Source organism: Perna viridis, chromosome 2 (assembly GCF_037379345.1).
Source record: "Perna viridis isolate PV_CMFRI_1.1 ecotype Kerala chromosome 2, ASM3737934v1, whole genome shotgun sequence".
Lineage (NCBI taxonomy): Eukaryota > Metazoa > Mollusca > Bivalvia > Mytilida > Mytilidae > Perna > Perna viridis.
In genome coordinates, this window is record NC_142446.1 from 27,393,091 (window position 1) to 27,413,843 (window position 20,753).

The 20,753-nt window shown below is 34.2% G+C and overlaps 2 protein-coding genes across 3 annotated transcripts; one reads left to right on the forward strand and one right to left on the reverse strand.

Moving 5' to 3' along the window:
• Positions 1-740: 740 nt before the first annotated feature.
• On the forward strand, positions 741-6,391 carry LOC148624294 (HHIP-like protein 2). Its single transcript, XM_088566966.1, has 8 exons — positions 741-1,684; positions 2,355-2,443; positions 2,990-3,165; positions 3,475-3,618; positions 4,320-4,449; positions 4,886-5,022; positions 5,753-5,813; positions 6,257-6,391. The coding sequence occupies exons 1-8, from the start codon at positions 1,232-1,234 to the stop codon at positions 6,360-6,362; spliced, it is 1,296 nt and encodes a 431-aa protein (XP_088423092.1). The 5' UTR covers positions 741-1,231; the 3' UTR covers positions 6,363-6,391.
• Positions 6,392-6,545: 154 nt separating this feature from the next.
• LOC148624295 (glutamate receptor ionotropic, kainate 2-like) lies at positions 6,546-18,759 on the reverse strand. 2 transcript variants are annotated; one of them, XM_088566964.1, is made up of 6 exons: positions 18,380-18,754; positions 17,360-17,389; positions 16,630-16,824; positions 13,465-13,819; positions 12,214-12,947; positions 6,546-10,418 (listed from the first exon to the last, which is right to left on the reverse strand). In XM_088566964.1, the coding sequence occupies exons 1-6, from the start codon at positions 18,443-18,445 to the stop codon at positions 10,320-10,322; spliced, it is 1,479 nt and encodes a 492-aa protein (XP_088423090.1). In that variant the 5' UTR covers positions 18,446-18,754; the 3' UTR covers positions 6,546-10,319. The 2 variants fall into 2 exon arrangements, with proteins under 2 accessions (XP_088423090.1, XP_088423091.1); XM_088566965.1 differs by lacking the exons at positions 16,630-16,824; positions 17,360-17,389 and having other exon boundaries at positions 18,380-18,759.
• Between the last annotated feature and the right edge of the window lie 1,994 nt (positions 18,760-20,753).

Genomic DNA, 20,753 nt, shown 5'->3' on the forward strand with positions numbered 1-20,753 from the left:
TATTGCATCATTTTTTCAACTTCGTCGAAGGTTATGTGATATATCATTTTGAAGGTCTAAATGAGCACGTTTCAAAAATCAGAGTTTCAACCATGATAAGTCCTATATGTTCAAAGAGTAGGGTTATTAAGTGCAAAAATTTAAAGTTCTTGGATGGGAAGGTTGCATATCAAACGAAAGGTCTTAAAGCAAAGCGTACATCCGAAGTATCGCTGTTTTGGCCTCGAAATAAATGAGTTGGATGAGATCAATGAGTGCAAAACTAAAGTATTTTATATAATTAGGTTGTCGCATAACAAATTAAAGGTCATAACGTATACATCACAAATACCAATTTCGTTATACGGAAAAATAACCCGGCTGTGATTAATACGTGCAAAATGCTGAAGTTCACAGAAAGTAGGGTTCTTGTATATCTAAGAAAAAGCGTCAAGTTTACATTACAAAAATAATGATGAAACATCGACAATTGCACTTGACTAGGTTACCAAGTGCTAAAAAACTTTTGTAGAAGGTAGCATGTTTTGTATCAAATCAAATTTGATATTTGATAGTTTTCAAGGGAAATGTATAACAAACAACTGACACTAGTTTTATTTGAATTCGGCTACTGTAGTCGGTCTTCAGGCGCGGATCCAAGGACTGGCGTACCGGGCGTATGCCCCCTCCCCCCCCCCCCCCCCGGCAAAAAAAAAAAAAAAAATCGGTAAGAAAAAACATTTTCTCCGCAAGTTTCACCCCATATTTTTGCCTTGCTTTGCACGGCATTTTATTCAATTTACGCTCCCCCCCCCCCCCCCAACTCAAATCCTGGATCCGCCCCTGGTCTTAGTTGCAATTTAGTAAGATGATGAACGATCTCTTACTACGACAAATGTTTCACAAAATCGGTTTGATCCATTTAGTTTAAATAATCGTGTTTATATAATGGAATAGCTGATAAAACTCGTGGAAATCGCGTGTAACATGGCTTGTACAATGAAGTAATCAAATAAAATGATTTAGTTTACGTTTTCCGATGAAATTTTGAGACGATCCATAAAAAATAACTCGTTTCAGTAGTCTGCTTTCTATTGTACATATCATCATTGGATACAAGTATCAGTGGCGTTGTGATTAATTAAAGACATATGGACATGTTCCCATAAGTGTAGTAGAAGTAAGATATTGTGTAAAATTATTCAGTGGTTTGTATCAAATGATTTATTACGTTTACTAAACACTTTTACCGATGGATATACATGAAAATATGCAGTTTATATTGATCGTAATAACTGGTTTTTCCGTCGTTAACTCCGATAATTGTTATTGTCTTCAGAAGCTGGTATCCGGTTTAACGGATCCTATATTTGTTGAGCATGACTCTGAGAACAAACGTTATTATGTAGCCGAGCAATCGGGGGTAATTATTATCTACAACGAAGAATGGACACGTGAACTGGTGCCTCTTTTCAACTTGACAAACGATGTTCATATATCTACCAGGTTGTACGATGAAAGAGGTCTACTCAGTATTGCACTCCATCCACAGTTTACGTCCAATAAATATCTTTTTGCCTATAGTATTCGGCTCATTAAGGGAAAGGAGTATGCTGTAGTGTCTAGACATCATATGGAATCAGATCAGCATGAAGACATTCTGTTACTGGTAGAACAACCTCATCACTTGAGGAACGGAGGACAGGTATCAAATACAAATATAGTTATTCTAGGAGCACGGTATGTCATATGTATACGCAGAGAAAAAGAATACAAATTCATATACAGTGGCGGATCCAGGGGGTGCAGGGTATTGGCACCCCTCCTTTTTACTGAAAAATTGGTCATTTTCATGTGTAAAATTGACAAAAAATGGTAAATATTGTCCTTGCACCCCCTTTTTCCGAGGAACTCTGGCTGGTATCCCTCCTTTTCAAAGCGTCTTGTTCCGTCCCTGCATATACACCTGTAATAATTTTACACCTTATTTACTCTCTTATTTCGTGAGTCTTTTCATTTACGCTCTAGACCCTAGGCATGGACTATTGGATTTCAGAAGGGGAGTAACTAAGATTTTTTAAAACAAATCATCCAGGCCCCGATTTTAGTAAAAATAAATTTGGCTAGCCCTTTGGAAGAGAAAAATTATTTTGTCCCACCTTTTGCACATTGAACAATATTTTTAGAAATTTTCTTATGGAAAATGGGCAAAAAAAATCTGGTCCGAGTGAAAATCCAAGCCCCCCCCCCCCCCAATAATAAAATAGAATTTTTCTCATGCCCTACTACAGTATATACTGAACAAGAAATCGTGAACATGTATGTATTTTGTGATGAATGATATGATATGTGTTTCTATTTCATAATTTGTCAAGGTACTGTTTGGTAAAGATGGGAAGCTCTTCATATCAATCGGCGACGGTGGATCTCTGGACAGAGCAAACATCTCTTTTGCACAGAACAGGTACCATTGCGGTAGTATGTTTAGTATGTTATGTTGTTAGATGTATCGTTGAGATTACCAGTGGTAGCACGTTTTATAAACACTATTGTTGTAGGTACGATTTTGATAGATAGGCACTATATAATATTCTCCAATCATAGAACTTTACTTGACTGCTTTATTATCACTTAAACTAACAGTTGTACACGAATTTCTGTCGACTACAGTTCATTTTTATTGTTCGATACATTAGTAAGACTAGTCATTTCAATAGAAAAGAATGTTTTAATCTGCATGGTATCTATCTTTATATATGATAAAAGGATGTACACCAAATGATACCACGATTGCTGAAGTCAGTATTCGATCTTTTATACTCAATATCGCAAAGACAATGCTAATGTAGAGAGCAAAAGTTTAATATGTATTTATTTTTTAACAAAAAAAGACCATCGACTGCGAAATGTAGAAATGTAAAATTGTCGACAGTAGAAATGAAATTTACGATATCACACTGTTTAATGATTATATACCTTTTTGAACATATTTATTATTCTAAAATTCCAGATCAAGTTTGCTTGGTAAAGTTTTACGGATAGATGTAGACGATTCTGATATTATCGGCAACCATAAATTGTTATATTCAGTACCGAAGGACAACCCATTTCTTGACGAAATTGACACTAAAAATGAAATATATGCTCTCGGGGCTCGCAATATGTGGAGGTGTAGTGTTGATATTGGTATGACCTACTTTATATTAATTAAAGCTAGTATATCATTTCATAACGATTTTTTACTTAACAGGAGTGAGCAAATCGAACAAATATTATCCTTTCGATTTTCGATGAATAATTTGGGGTGACTCCAAGACAAAATATTTCTTAAAACATCATTTCACCTCGATTTTATATGTACCAGTTTCCGTGATTTAATATGAATATAAAGCTATACCCCAGCCATTTCTATTCTAATATCCAAAATGAATCAATACTATTTTATCGTTATTATGATGTTAGCACAAAACTGTAGATAAATTATTTTAATTACAGTAACCGATTCCATGATTTGTGGCGATACAGGTGACAAACAGTTGGAAGAAATAAACATAATTCAGAAAGGCAAGAACTATGGTTGGAATATTTATGAAGGTTCAAAACGTGTTGTTGAAAACGACACAGACTCACCGATATCAGGTACTAATAAGTAGTGTGATGAATATATTTTTAACAGTCAACCCTTACATGCGGGACTACACAGTTTGTTGTTTCACAGAATAAATGTTTTCTAAAATATCTCAATTTACCACCATGTTAAAGCTTGGGAAAATGGCATTTTTATTTGTGCGTGATCCAAAAAAATATATAAGGGGGTGTTCTAGATTATCAATTGCTAAGTTTTGCCCAAAATTCGCGCAGTTAACATTTTCAAACATACTATCAGCGGGAACTCTTCTTTATTCAGCCAGGCAGCCTAGCAAACAAGAGGTTAACATCATGATGATGTCTATTTTAACATGGCATATTTCTAGTACTTCAAACAAACTGTTTGGAAGTTGTGTCTTCAGTGTAATAGTTATGCATATCTAAGCGTTAATGATATAAAGGTGTATCAAAGAAGTTAACTATAGGAAAGGGAACACATTCTTTTTTTTTATATTCTCTCAATTCTAATCATAATGAAAGTATGTGAACAACAAGTTTTACTTGCGTCAGTGGATGCATTTTGCAGGTATAATTAAAATCCCGTGCTTTTCATTGTATATTTTGTACTGGCGTTAATGAAAAGAAAATGCATAATTTCAAAATTCCATTCTCCTAGCACTTTGTGTTTTGAAATCCAATTTCCAAATATCGAGTTCAGTGTTTTTATCGTACATTTACATCTTATTTTCTAGACCATGAACCTCCTGTGTATCAATATCAACATGGTGAAATGGGTCATGCCATCGTCGGGGGGTATGTTTATAGAGGGAAGCAATTCAAAAGTTTGTTTGGACGTTACTTATTTGGCGATTTTGTCAGTGGGTGAGCATACTCTATAACAGATTAACAGGTCACTATAATACGAACTAGAGGAAATGATATTCACAACGCTCCTAGTGTGTCCTAAAGACAAACATTACACAACAAATATAAAAAAATGTTAAAATATTGATGCAAATAATGAAATTAGGATTTATTTTTTTTATCTGTCAGAGTCAGTCCCATTCCATTTCGTGAACATTTTGTACTAGAAATAAATGGAAAAGATTTTTCAAAAGCCTATCACATGCAGTAGCAAATTGAAGGGTTGCTTTTTAATGATGGTGTCATTAAAGCAGTGGTTACCATGTGTGTTGTTACTTCTCTCTATGAACTCACTAATCCCGAAAAGTATCCATTATAAATTATGAAATGATATCATTTCAACAGTTTCTGCAAAAGATACTAAAGCTCATAATTTTATATGGTCAATTAACAGGAAAATATTTGTTCGAGACTTGTGGGGAAAGTACAGATCGACAACAGAACTGATAGAATGTGAACAGACCATATGTCCTTGTTTTGCCAGGGATAAGAAAGACTTGTTCCTCTTATCATTTTCAACCGACAAGGAGGGTAAGTATAAGAACCTGTGAACCGACAAAGAGGGTAACTATTAGAATCTGTGAACCGACAAAAAGGGTAAGTATAAGAATCTGTGAACCGACAAAGAAGGTAAGTAGAATCTGTGAACCGACAAAGAGGGTAAGTATAAGAATCTGTGAACCGACAAAGAAGATAAGTATTAGAATCTGTGAACCGACAAAAAGTGTAAGTACAAGAGTCTGTGAACCGATAAAGAGGGTAAGTTTTAGAATCTGTGAACCGACAAAGTGGGTAAGTATAAGAATCTGTGAATATCAGTATCTCCACATTGTTACAAGAAGTCCTGTTGCAGATATCTGATGAAAACATTAACTGACACGTAAGGTAGAAAATTAATCTTCGAAATATGTATTGCTGATCGCGAAAGACCCGTAAAATCCCATCATCAACTTAGAAAAATCCATTTATCAATCGGCGTACCTCAATGACGGAACAGAAAAAAGCTCTCAGACCCATACAAGCCATAGCTACATATAGCAATAATGCCACCATTAGAACATGTTAGGTGTGCTGAAACGGGATGTGAACTAACATAACTGAACAGCCTTTGGGATATTCTTGCGAGACTAGTTCGTTAAAACCTAACAACAGCATAATGCTGTATTGCCAAAGTATTGCAGTTTCAAATTTGGGTTTTGGTTATAACTATATTTGTATCTTTTCTGTTCATTTGTACAGTGTAGAGTTATTATTTTTTCAGGTGAGCTGTTTGTTTTGGTTAAAGGAAATGGAGAGATTTTCAAACTCATTCCACCTCTCAGGTAAGTATTCTAACTAGTAATGACAGTAATGGACGTAGAATACAGTAGCATGAGAGTTTATAACAGAGAAATACAAGAGAACATCAACAGCCGAACGTAGTGGACCGACTTACTACAAACTTATTTGTATAGTAAACAATACAAACAGTTAAACCTTGCTAGTGTAGGAGGGAACACTCCAATATGTTTCTCTACTAACGTCTGTTTCAATAGGTATGGACAGCGTGGACTTACTATGAATGTGAGGTAACACTACCCCGCAGTCTACATAAAAACACAATAGTAATATTGTGCAGAACAACATCGAATTACATAAGATAAAATTACACGCCGTTTCATATGGTCTAATCCTGCAACCCTTACTCATCATAAGAACATTAAAAATTATCTTGATATTTGGCGGTTAGCTCGTTCGTGATGCATATATTTGTTTCTTCTTGCAGGGACACCACGACATGTGGTAGCTGCCACAACTCATCAAGTTCTTTGGTTTTATATGCATTGGGTTTTTTTCATTTTCTGTTGAACGTTTTGTCAGATTGGTCATAATTTACGCGCAATCATAGACACCCTTTGTAATATAATGAATCAAGAGCATAACTGAGGATGAAGATACATACCCAGAGATGCATAGCCATGTACCATTTTTGGCTACTAGTATTATGGAAGACTTCAAGTGGATTTCATAGTGTTTTTGTGAACTTGTTGGAAGAAAAAAATAAATAAAGGAAATTAAGATAATAAATTATTCAATTTAAGTTAATAAATAAGGCTTTAAAACATACACATTACAAATCACGCATGTCTAAAAAGATCACACTAAAAACGTTGATACATGAAATGTGAGGTAATTTTTAAATTTTAACAATTTTTAGAAAATGACCACTAATGACTGACAACTAAACACGTTCAAATACCACAAACGAATATAGATTTCAGTATGGCAAGCCAAAGTGGACAAAATCAATATTTTGTAATATTAGAAAATGAATTTTTAATATTACAAAATCATTTTTTCAATATTAGAAAAGATTTTTTAATATTAGAAATTCATTTTGTAATATTAAAAATTCATTTTCTAATATTATAAATTCCTGAATTAGTATCACACATTTTGTAATATTACAATTTGAATTTGTAATATTAGAAAATTAATTTGTAATATTAGAAAATCGGTTACGTTTTTTAATATTACAAAATGATTTTCTAATATTAAAAAATCGTCATTGAATACGGCAAATTCATTTTCTAATATTCAAAAATATTTTTTTTTAATATTAGAAATTCAATTGAATTTTTAATATTTAAAATGATTTTTTAACATTAAAGAAGTGTTTTGTGATATAGGAAATCTAATTTGTAATATTAGAAAATGAATTCGTAATATTAAAAAATCATTTTTTAATATTAGAAAATGCTCATTTTTGTCCACATTGGCTTGCCATATTTTAGAAAATAATAAAAATATACGAAAACTGCATGATCTGGCATAGTTATAATTTTGGTATTCTAAATCTTATAAACTCTTTTTGTAAGTGACGAACAACATGCGGTTTATTGTCAAATATAAAGGTAGGTTATTCGATAGCACGTGTATTAAATTGTGAATTATTTACAATTATGTTGCTTACACTGTAATCGCTGGCCTCAATTAAACACAGCATGCTACGCAAAAAAAGAAGACAAAATCAATGGTAATTGTGAACCAATGCACAACAGACAAAAAACGAAAGACTTTAACATTCTTTAGCTAGCGAGTTCCAGACCGTAAGGATGTTTGGATTGTACGCACACAATCAGGACCACATGCTCCAGACCATAAGGATATTTAGATTGTATGCATACAATCAGGACCACGTGCGTATTTATTATTACTTTTTTTTCAAATCAAATGATTTTGGAAATCAAAGTAAATTGTTATTTCTTTCAAACTTTAGAATATGATTACCGTTTTCCGTTATTTAGACAATTTTAAGTTATATTAACCAGTTTTCAAAACACCGACACTCGTTAAGTGGGAAGTAACTTACTCTTAACTAATTCCAAAAACACTGCTGTTTAAATTTTGCAATAGGGTATTCACTGACTAGATCTTACTTCCACGGGGGGTTTACATACCAGTGAAAGTTCGAGAGTAAGTGTACCAGCTACTGTCAGAAACATGTGCCTGATTATGGGCATTAGAAAAGAATTATAAAAAGTAAAATGGATTTTTTCACTATCAGTCAATGTTCGTAAGATATGTTTTTAGTTTCACTATAAAACGAATTCACGTAAAGTTTTGTGCACTTGAGTATTGTTCATTATGGGTCATTTTTCACATAAAAAAAGCAGCTAAAGCAGCTACTTGTAAATGATTTTGTGCCAATATACATATTTTGTTGAACTATACGAATATTTATGGTCTGGATATTCGTGAACTACAGATACTCGTATGATCTGGAACAGGCGCGCCACAGTTTGAATATTCAAGTCTTCTTGATTTCAGTTGTGATAAACAACAACTATTCCATTGACATGATTAATTCTCAATCGTAAAATGCTTCGCAGGATTCAGCTTGATACGACCAAAGAAGTTGAACCCAGTACAGTTTGGGAAATTATATACACCTCAAGCTTGATACAGCTGTAAAAAATGGATTGTGATTAAATATTAAACGCAGCACGAGTTTCTGAATGGAATGAAAGTGGCCAACGATCTTAAAAATTGCGATTTGACAAATGAAATAAGCAATTCAATGCTTATTTTGACTCCATTCTTAAAAGACTAGGGTCATAACTCCAAAAATCAATACCAGTTTTCCTTTTGTTGCATGAAACCTTATCAAATTTTATCAAAATTAAGTACCAGTCAATAAAAAATTAAGACACTGCCAATGCTGAAGTTATTCATGGTGAAGACAAACCCACCGAACAAACGATGCTTTTTTTTTGTCTATATACGTTCTATTTTCGCTTAACAATAGTCCTTTCTGTATTCAGATTTGTATTTTTGAGAAGACCATACATTTATTTACCATTAAGTTCAACCATATCAAACTGAATCAAGAACAGCAACTCTTGCAAAGTGCCAATTTCATACACAATCTATATATTTTGGACTCAGGCGAGGCGTGGCGGGCGTTCACCCCCCCCCCCTAAAATTTGCAAAGTATGGCTGTCAGGTGTAGATTTAGGCGGTTTTAGGTTGAAACTTTATTTTCTCGCTACTTTTACCACAAAAAAATATGTACATTGCACCCACTCTAGAAGACTATTGCAAAAATTTAACCTCGAATTATTTTTTTTAATTTTGAACGAAATTTTAACTGTGCGCCCCCCTCCCACAAATCTAAAATCCTAGATCCGCCCCTGCTAGTATTGTGGTCTGTTTGAAATAAAGATCAATTTGTTGGGTTTTTGACATGCATGAATCACCTCCTTTCTGATTTTATAAAGACTGCTACTTAATTTGTCGCATGGAAACCAAATGACTACGACATGAAGGATGACAACGACACCGCACCTTCAATTTATAATATGACACGGCCGTGTGAAAAGTTGGAATGAAACGAATAGACCTACGCTATTAAATATCACTTATATTTAGATACATACATAATTCACACCTAGATATGACATCATAAAGGGTTGCGTAAAGAGTAATCAAGGAAACCAAGGTTATAGCGGTAATCAAAAGAATGTAATACAGAGACAAAGACCAGACATGGAAAACAGACATACACAACAAAGAACATAAAGTAACTAAAATCATACATACAAAGTAACAAAAGTAAATGAGCAACTCGGACTCCACTAAAAACTGGGAGCATGGACCAGGTGCACCGGTAGGGTAAGCGTCCTCTGCTTTTCTAGAAACACCCGCCGAGTTGCTCACAAAAAGTCAAGTCCGGGGTAGACAAACGGGGAAAGGAACATCATTATGACGAAACTAAAGCAAACAAAATAAACAACGCTTCGGAATGAATTAACCAATGAATCGCCGTATTACACCTACTTATACTTATTTTATAAAAAGCAAAAACACAGCAATAAATTGTAGATGTCCGAAACCGATGACAATTGTTTTTTTTTTTTCTTTTTTTTTTAGTTAACGCCTTATTAACGCCGGCGCGAAGCTCGATGTTTGTGACATTTAAGTGGGTAATGGTAATGTGTAGTTTCACATTTATACCCAAGAAAATTATGTTGTTATAGATTATTAGTTATGGAATGGATTTTTCCATGCGAGCTTATCCTTTAAAACAATACTTCAAGTCCAGACATCTTGTTCGGGGTATGACAAAGGCATTGCACTATTTAGAGGTAGCTATAAGGGAAGTCACCACACTTTGTGAGGAGATGGAAGAAAACAGCTGTTCACTCGTGGATTTGAGCTAAAAATAAAGTTTCATCCATATTTAATCAAACATTATCTCCTTGTACTGTTGTTTCACAATCACCAAACTTTACATTACTTTTGTTTTGCAGGGCACAAATCTATTCACTGCCATTCTCTCCCACATGTTACACTGTTGTATCTGAACGGTCTTGGTGTTGTCCAAGTAACGACGGTTGTTGTCTGCCCCCATTAGTGTTCAATCTGTTGTGTTGCTCGGGATCACTCTGTTGAAAAAAGGTACTTTAATTACTTAATTATCAATACATATAAAATTCATTGCCAATGGTAGAGGTGGAACTTATTGAACAAGTAATTTTTTTTCATTTACATGCACCACACTTTTAAGCAACTACACCTCTATGTATTTTGGAGTAATCAAGCATTCACCTCCCACTGGAATTAACCAAATCGAGAACAATTACTCTCGCGAAGTGCCAATTTCGTGTACAATCTACATATTTGTCTTTATCTCGAAACAACTGTATGAAAAACTAAGATTAGTAAATTCTGAATAAAAGATACGTGTGTTTTGGGAGCATTTTTTGTCAAATTTTTTCTAAAGGTATAACATGCATTAACATGCCAAGAAAGCCTACTAGAAAGTGATCCATTGTTACAGTTGAGCACTTTTTTAAATTCTCAATACGTTTCATATTTCTTGTGCACATATTAAACAATATTGCCGATACATAACAAAAAGGAGCAGCACTAACGTGGACTCTTCGTATATTTTTTTATGAATGTATATTAAGCTGCTAAGGTAACAACAATAAAAACAAGACCAATAACATGTCTGGACCTGCGCAGATATTTGTCAGCTCATAAATATATTCCATATGTATGTAACAACTTGAGCAGGTTAAAAAATAAACTCCGGTGTAAGTAACGTATTATCTTCAGTGTGTATACCTATATAACAAATGGTAAAAAAATCATATTGACTGTTTCCAGCAGCTATTAGTATCTACAGAGCTGTTTTTAAAATGTTCCAAAACACGATTTCAAATTGAAACATGAAGTCCTATTCATATAAGGAGTTGATATGGCACAACGGTTTACCAATGTCGTTCGCAACGTATGCCTCATCTATATAAATCCAGATACCAAATTTGATATAAATCTGTCTAGAGAGGACAAGATTTTTGTGACGAAAGTCCGTTGATTTCAATATTATACCACACACTCGTTGAGTGAGGTGTGTGTGTGTATGTGTGTGTGTGTGTGTGTGTGTATATATATATATATATATATATAAGGGTCTGAAAAATTTGCGAAGCAAATTTTTGTCGTTCCCTCCGCGTGACTCGAACTCGTAACGCTGTGACATCTATGGCAACACCGCCTGCACTAAGTCCAGCGCCTAGCTGGCCGAGTGGTCTAGGGCGCTGGACTTAGTGCAGGCGGTGTTGCCATAGATGTCACAGCGGTACGAGTTCGAGTCCCGCGGAGGGAACGACAAAAATTTGCTTCGCAAATTTGACAGTTCTAACATCGTTGGGAATTTTTCAGACCCTTCTATAACTTTACGTTATCTTCCCTGTATCAATTTGATCCGATGGAGCAGTGTAGAGAATAGAGTCGTCACATTCTGAGACGTTGTATATATACACACACACACACACACACATATATATATATATATATTGAAAAATTCCCAACGATGTTAGAACTGTCAAATTTGCGATGCAAATTTTTAGTAGCGCACCGCTGTGACATCTATGGCAGCACCGCCTGCACAAAGTCCAGCGCCCTAGACCACTCGGCCAGCAAGTCCAGGACCCAAAACCACATGGCCAGCTAGCCTAGGTCTAGTCTAGTCTAGGGCGCTGGAAATTGTGCAGGCGGTGTTGGCAGTACGAGTCCCGCGGAAGGAACGACTAAAAAATTGCATCGCAAATTTTAGTTCTAACATCGTTGGGAATTTTTCAAACCCTTCTATAAGTTTACATTAAATATATATATAAACCTTTGAAAAAAAGATTTTGTTTATGACAAATGCTATTTCAATATAGTACTTACCGATTCTGCCCATTTAAATATTAAATACTCTCCTATGGTAATGATAATTCCTGCAAGAAGTCCAACAGCTAGTACAATAAGAGCGCCAGAAAATGACGCTGTATCTAAAGGGAGGAAATCTTTTATTTTATATTTGTCATCAGTCGCTTCAAATACATATTGTTTACAGTTCCCTGTAAACCACTTCCGTTCCAATTCATTTAAAATTCCGTGTTCATTATATTTCAATATTAAACGACCTATATCATCCCTTTTAGTCGAATTCTTCATTAATCCTAAACTATACTGTCGTCTTATTGTATTTGTATCAACAAAATAGAACAAACAGCTGTACTTTTGAGCATGATATTTAACCATTAAGGATTCTGTGATAAATGTCTTTTTACCGGAAGGATATGTTTGCACTTTTTCTATGCCCTCTTGTAGGCTGTTTACATATTCACCATTCCCTCCAGTCCTAATCTCGGACCTGAGTCGCTGGAAAGCTTCAACTTTAGAAGTATCCAGGAATTCGTCCACTGCTGCTCCCTTGATTACCACAAACTTAGTGTTTGACGTTAAAACATCGTTCAGTCCACGTATTTTCATGTAACCTTCAATTTCTTCCTCATTTGGTCGGATCTGCAAAAGACTCGTCAATTTGCTGATGTAACATGAAATGAACACAATTATAAACATCCACCAAGCTGTCACAACAACACGTGCCCCAACAGAGCGAGGGGATCGAATGTAACCTGAAATTAAAACAAAATGAGGATTTGGTGCTAGTTTATCAGAACAATTACTTGTAAAAGTCATCAATGAACAACTAGTATTGAAAAGCATTATGCTATTCAGGCATTCTTTCTAAAACGTCACTGAAAAGGAGAAAAAAAATAAAATTACAGTTCCTCTCCAGGTATGTATTTTAAATGCTGTGTTTAGTTACAAACAAAAACACATCTATTTAGCTGTGCTATCCTATATATCTCTCAAAGCACTTTTTGAACAAAAAATAACAAAAAAATAAGAAGGGGACTTGCACTAACTACCAACACAAGAAAATGTACCGCACTTCTTTTGAACATGAATCAACCACGTGCAATTATTGCATATACACTGTACAGATATTTTTTGTTTGATACAACTCTGTGTAAAGAAGTTTTATCGATTTACCAATTCATAATATTTTGTACATAGGAAGATGGCCTTAAAAATCAGAAGTCGTGTTTCAAAATAAGAACTGAAAGACGAAAATAGATTTCTAGTTACCTTGAAGGGTTAAGGCACTAAGAGAAAACCAGAAAGAGTTCATACAAGTGAACGATTCTCCTTCCCTTAGCGTTGCCTCTCCGTCACGGGCCATTCTTCTCCAGTCGTATGGATTAAAGTAAGATATGATATATATTGATGAACTTGTCAAAAAATATGCAGCGACAGCCAATAACCATACACTTGATTCAAAAGGAGACCATATTCTCTTGATTCGATCAGCTACCGGGAGTCTCTCTTGGTCAGGTCTACGAAGAACCAATACCAGGTTGGTGACTTGGAACGGATAAGTGAAATCTATCACTTCAGCCCGCTTAGCTGTGACTGTCAGTGGACCTGCTATCATATCGGCTTCCTGAAAAAAAGAATACATATATATTTGTACTACACGTAACAAAAAAATTTAAGTTGCAGTATACAGGAATTTTGAAAACAAATTAAGTAGTACTCCAGCAAAATGCAAAATGTGATAGTTGGAAAGGCTACATATTCTTGTATTTGATATGACGTTTAAAGTGTTATAATATATGTTTTCCAGACAATCCAAAATAGCATACCTGAGAAATTAACATATGGCTATTCATATAACCCTTGTTCTTAAGAGCTATTTTTTTAAATGTACTGTATAATTCAAAATTAAGGGATATAACTTTGTAAATAACACTAAAATACAATAGAAACAGTTGGATTTTCAGTGTGAATTATCTCCTAACAGCAGATTGATTGAAGTGAATTATTATACATTTCGTCATATAGACTTAATACGAAAAAATAAAAATGAGTGGATTTTTTTTGGGGGGGGGGGATAAATCACATACTACTGAATTTGCATGATTCCCAGCTGAAGTACCACTTAAAAATAATCATAACTGACTCTAGCTTTATTGTATGACTACTGACTCCTGAGTATCATTTAATATGACAGTTTCCATATCCTTGAATTAAACATATTTATTCGGAATGGAAAGACATGTACAATTAAAGTATTTCAGAAAATAACAATAACACATAACTGAAAGGATCTGGAAACAAGCGTTTCCGCTTTTACAAGTCCATCTTCAGTATCATACTCGCAATCTATGTATACATTAAATGCATGCTATAACATCATGTTATCATACAGTGAGAAATAACATTCAAGAAAACCATACACAGTTAGTATCAGTGCAATTGAAGAGTTTAATTCCAAATGAATATGAGAGAACAGAAAAATATAAATCAAAGACTGAAGTCTGCAAAGTCGCTAATCGTCAAATATTCTCTGTCACTGATTTTGGCTTACTTTCAACATCCGAAATGGCATGAACGCGATATAATCTTAAATCGAGTGATTTCTCATGATATGATTGCGCACTCTTCCGTAACCGCGATGACCCGAATGTTTTCAATTACCCGGAACCAGATTGAACAACCGGCAATGGTTATATATAGATATCGGGGTCCTGATAATATATATGACCTATATAATCTGTGTTTGAATCGGAAACTGGGTAATATTACATAAATTCAATGCTAACCGATCATTTCATCTTTTAATGTTAACTTCCTGTTCTCATACAAGCAAAACACACACGTAAACATGTGTATGATATTTTTAAAAGAGGTACGTTGTAGCGATTTTTGGGTCGCGTGTGATATTGACCAGGGAACCAGATAAGAAACCAGATTAAACACCTGGCAATGGATGAGTAGATATCTGGGCCGTGCTAATGTATATAACCTACACAGTCTTGTAACGAGCCCCTGTGCCTGAATCGGAAACTGAGTAATGTTCAATGCTAACCGATCATTTCATGTAGACTTCCCTACATGTTTATCTCGTATGACGCTACATGGCGGTGAACATGGAACAGATCTGTAGCATTACTTGGAGTAAAAATATATAATTAAGCAAATCATATGCGAATATAAAGGACTGATTTTACAAATGCAAGAAGTCTTAGGAGCTCTTAGGAATAATCCCTTTTGGGGTTACCCTTTAGAATAAATTTCTGTACCGTCATAAAAAATATGAATATTTTGCTCGTCATTAAGCTGATCTGAGCCAAATAGAAGTAGATCAGTGTTTAAAATGACTGGCAAATTCAGTGTAAATATTGTTTGACACTGAAGTTCTCTTTATCTATTTCAATGCAAAAAGTAACTAATGGATTCATTATTGCCACAAATACAATTTGGAGAATTCACTAGATTCCATAAAAGTGAAATGAACTACAATTCATTCGCAGCCTAGTGTAAAGAATTTGCCCAATCCTAGATGAAGAAATATTCCATATTCTAGGATTCTTAACACATTGATTTCACACAATATGTATAATTTCTTACGATTCGACAGTAAAGAAAGAAATTAACGGTTCCATATAAATTAGTTGTGATACATGTATTAATATTGGCCACGTGACTACGTGTACATGTAGTTCACGGGATGTATTTCCCGTTTTTTGTTCACTTTCTACTGAGGCCACTACCGACAGGGCAACCAAGTTCATTTGAATAAAGATTATCATACTGAAATTATTTTGATTTTTTTATTGTTTTAATTTTTTACGTGAATATACAGGTCTGGGTATATCCTTTGAAGCGATTTGTTGCATTGGCTTCGGATAATATAATGTTTGTTGGGCTATCGACAAAACGTATACACTTGTGGTTGTTTATCCTCAATGAAAAGTTAAGGAAATACATTGAAATTGTGGGTGTTTATAGCATATATACCTGAATTTTACGTACCTTGATTGCTTGCAGAAAAGGTCTAAAATATGCCTAAATACATTCATTATTATGTTAAGTTGTCTTACTTAATTTCGATCCTTGCTTTAAGTATTAAGATATTAATAAAATAAAGGAAAAGAATTGACATGTTTTTATTTAATAATTTGAAGGAAATTATAATTTGATATTGATTTCCGCCATTGACTGCCCAGACCATACGCATATGAGTATGATACGAGTATTTTTTCGTACCATACACGTAAGTCTGAAACATTTTCAAATAGTTACGGAGTGATACTTAGTTTCAAAGACAATAATAATAATAATAATAATAATAATAATGCTCCGTTCGAAAGGCGCGGCTCTATACAAATAGTTCGAGCAAATAATGACATTATATCAAAGCACGACAAAAAAATTAAAATTGGGCGATGATAACAGAATGGTACATACACCAGACAGAAGTTGTTGTATGGTGCCAGTCCATGTTCCGTTTTCAGCCTGTCGTCCAAATTCCCCGTCGGGGGTTGGCAAAAACTCATATGTAAATTCAGCATCCCTGCTTAATTTATCAAGTAAATCCTTTATATACCCGTGGTATTCCGGGGACTCGCCTTTCTTGGCGGAGTTAAACAAGTATGGTTCTTGCTGGAAATAAATGATAGTGCATGGTTTTCAAATTAAAGATGTATATACTGTTTGGTCGTCATTTGTCACAGTTTCGAAAACTTGTTAAATATATTACTACTTCTTCGCAATTATTCTATTTTTGTTTTGTTTATATGTTATTACTGTTGCTGATAGTTTTTTTCTTCTTTTTTTTCTTTTTTTTTGGGGGGGGGGAGGATTTGCACGACATGTATTTGTTTTTGCTAATCAATTTCACATAGAAAAAGTTCTGCAGAACAATATCTGACTACATCTCAGGCTGCATTAGAAGGTTTTCCGCTAATTAACTAAACTGCACTACGTATCTTTAAAATAGAGCACGAACATTTTTCTTTCTTCTGTTTTTTTTGTTTTTGTTTTTTTTATTATTATTCAGATATTTTCTGATGATCTGCGACAATATAGCTTTCGGCGATAGTAATACTGAACTAATGTGATGCCTTTGTGATAATTAAATCTAGTTTGGAAGAGAAAATACATCTATAATATCCCATGTATGGTTGGTATTACTTACAATGATCGTTGATACTGTTAGCTTCTCTGCCTACGATATAAAATATTTTAGTTTTAGTTTCAGAAAAGCATAACACATTGTTATAAAAAGGGAACCAGTCTAAAAATTCCGTCGTATAATTTGCTGATTATTGCTTAATTTTACCACAACTCACTCGACCCTTCTACCCGGTATTTCCCAATTTCACATATTCCTGGAAGATCAAGTTGTTCAGAACATCGAATACCTGAATTCAAAAAGATGCACATAGTGTTTTAGTTTCTCTGATTTTTTTTCCAAGACGATATTCTGATTTTCTTTGTCCGATTATAAAACGTCATAGCCAACATCAGATTTTTATGACATCCCCCCCCCATTAAAAAAAACCAATCAATCAAACAAACAATAATGGAAAACAATGGAATAAATAATAAGCTGCAAATAAGATACCTTTAAGATTCAGAATCTAAACACACGAAGGCACTGATGCACAAAGCTATAGCTATAGTTGTGTACTGCAATTTATCCTGGTAATAATAATCATATTGTAATATTTGTTTTACCTCGTTGTCAGAATACCAGGACAATATTTAATCATTAACAGTCATGAAATGTTGATTCTCGTTGTTAGCAGATGGATATTGGAGAACCTTCATTAAATGTATTGATTTATCAAGAAGTGTCCAGGCGCCCCAATAAAAGGTACAAGCTCATCACATGTTTTTCGACAAGATTTTGTTTGTTTGTTTGTTTTTTTTTCCAAGTATTTATATAAACATTTAACTTCTTTGTTTTTCCTACTCATTGAAGAAGAGGAAAAAATTAGATTACTGACAAAGGTCACCTTACATCTTTGCTGCACTAAAAATTGATAATTGGTTTACATAGATTTTATGATAAATGGATTCCATCTCGATATTGGTGCATTCCTTTGAGAAATACTATGAGATCGAGAACTGATCTGTCATAACTAATTACATCTGATGCCAGAACGCGTATATTTCATATTTCATAAAAAATAATTACAATGATTGATCTTACCTGAGATAGAAGAGCGTAACAAAATATATTAAAGATGATTGAACTAATCAAAAACACTAAGTCCATGTTAACGGCTCTCTGGTTAGGTGTATTCCATTTAAGCCATCGCCTTTCATCAGCAGCTAGAGATCACATTACAGGTCTATTCCACAAGGGCGTGTTGTAAACATTGTATTCTTGCGCGTCTTGTTCATGCTGAGTATGATTGTTATCCGTCAATAGATCTTACAGTATTCCAAATTTAAAAATACGTAAAACACCGAGGCTTCATTCCTTGCATTGCATATGGTAGAACCTCTCGGTGATGGATTTGGCTTCCTCTTTCGATAGATTTGGTTACGAGTATACAACTAATATTTTGATTATGATCTTCCTACATATTTGATTTTAATGCTGCTGATGAGAGGTTACTCTTTGAAACACGTGTACAGCATATCGAAATTTACAATATATAAAACTGATATTTTTTTTATTTATTTTATAACTGATTGCCAATTTCTTTCAACTTTGATATTAATAGTTTAAAATGGCTAATTATTCACCGAGTTGGGCATTTTAAAGAGTAATTAAAAAAAACTAACCAAACCATATTTGGTAGTACAAGCAGAGGTATGAAAAAAAAATAGATACGTTTTGTTATCCTCATTTAATTTTAAGTTTTACTTGGCGGTATTTTTTTTTTGTTCCTTGTTGTTGATCTAAAATCAGAAGGTTTCAGCCGATGAAGGTAAATTTGATTGTGTAGAAGGAGATTTCTTATATTGCTATATGTTGGTGGGAAAAAACGGTACTACACATTGTTTTTGTCATACGTTAATTTTTATCGTAATAAAAATTGTGATATCTTTCCAGAAACAACAATACTATTTAACATGTAATTTTAAGTTTGGGAACCACCACTGTGTAATGCATATTATTCTAGAACTACACACTAGACCAAAGCGAGTGTCTAGATTACACTGTCATCGCTAAGGCAAGCTGTAGCACAGCTTCTTTATAGACACATGTAAATTCTTGAGTGGAGTCCAATATATAAAATGACGTTTTATTCAATGATACGAAGACTGAATGTGCTCGGTCATCAATGCCTGTATACGGGGAGTTCAAAATCAACTTCCGCCGGGAAATCATTTTTGGACATAGGTAGATATGCCTGCCAATTGATGCAGTATTGGAAGACAAGGATTTGTTTTATTTATACAACGGAAGTTACTGTGCTATGGTCACCTAGTCAGGAAATGCTCTATTTGGGCAGATCAGATTAACATCAAATAAAGCAAGTGTAAATAGCTTCACAAGGGGTAGCTTGATACGACCGCACAGGTCAAATACGAAGTACGGCAACAATCAAGATTTATACAGTTCTAAATTTAATAGTGCACAGAACGAAATTCTTAAAAGAATGAAAGTGGTCGAGGAACTTTACCACAAGAAATTGGTTATTAATACAAAATTTCAGGACATATTTATTTATGAAATCCTAATTATTCAGTGGTTGGAGTCATAATCCTTTATATAAATCTAAACCTTCCTTGTGATTTTGAACCTTGTAGTACTATTTCATTGAGATCCATATACTTATGTTACTGTCCATAGACAAAGAAAATGTTGATCGTTGCCACTTTAAGTCTCTGATTACTTTTAGATATAGGTCGTTTCCCCAAAATTAAATTCCAGCATGGTACATTATCGTGAAATTTCACGTAGAGATCCACAGTTTTATAAAATGCTTGTTTTGGCACCTCATGAGACGTAATTGCCATAACCACCATAATAAATATTACCTTTACTTTGTGGCACAGAACCATGTTTTATCCAGATCCGCCAACTAATGGTCCAGTTACCACACGAATATTAAGTGTCTACGGAAAACGACAGTGCCATACTATCATACGACCGCAATCTGGTAATTCTGTCACTGTGTAGAACGGTTCCTTTTATTACACATATTTTAAGAATACTATGTTGTATTTATTTAAATGAGAAATGAGACCTTAACAAAGTAGAAAAATTTGTGAGCAAAGTTTATATACTAAAGGACATCCTCGTCCCACTCCCGGGAACCCTATGGTAAAAATATAAACAAAGTAATCGAACAGGTAGTTTGATGTTGTTCTAGAGTGAAATTAAATCCCACAATATGACATGCTTATAAAATATCGCAGAGACAACTGTACTCTCGTAATGACGAATGACCAAGTCCATGTTTTTAAATTAAAAAAAATATCAAAGGTCATTCGGGCGGAATATAGAAGTAAGCGCAGCACAATGGCAGTACGTGGTATAGATACATAATAGTTTCATTGCGTTCAACAGTTTCGGAAGGTTTAGGGAAGATATATTGACTCCTTGGTAGACGATCGACTAAGTCCAT

What these genes read in the sequence shown, in the direction of transcription:
- LOC148624294 (XM_088566966.1), top strand. Translation starts at nt 1,232, where the DNA reads ATGGATATACATGAAAATATGCAGTTTATATTGATCGTAATAACTGGT. An exon ending in GAGGTGTAGTGTTGATATTG is followed by an intron (nt 3,166 to 3,474) that starts GTATGACCTACT and finishes TTTTAATTACAG; the next exon opens with TAACCGATTCCATGATTTGT. An exon ending in AAACTCATTCCACCTCTCAG is followed by an intron (nt 5,814 to 6,256) that starts GTAAGTATTCTA and finishes TTCTTCTTGCAG; the next exon opens with GGACACCACGACATGTGGTA.
- LOC148624295 (XM_088566964.1), bottom strand. Translation starts at nt 18,445, where the DNA reads ATGGACTTAGTGTTTTTGATTAGTTCAATCATCTTTAATATATTTTGT. An exon ending in GTTACGCTCTTCTATCTCAG is followed by an intron (nt 17,390 to 18,379) that starts GTAAGATCAATC and finishes TTTATATCGTAG; the next exon opens with GCAGAGAAGCTAACAGTATC. An exon ending in TAGTGCCTTAACCCTTCAAG is followed by an intron (nt 12,948 to 13,464) that starts GTAACTAGAAAT and finishes TTTTAATTTCAG; the next exon opens with GTTACATTCGATCCCCTCGC.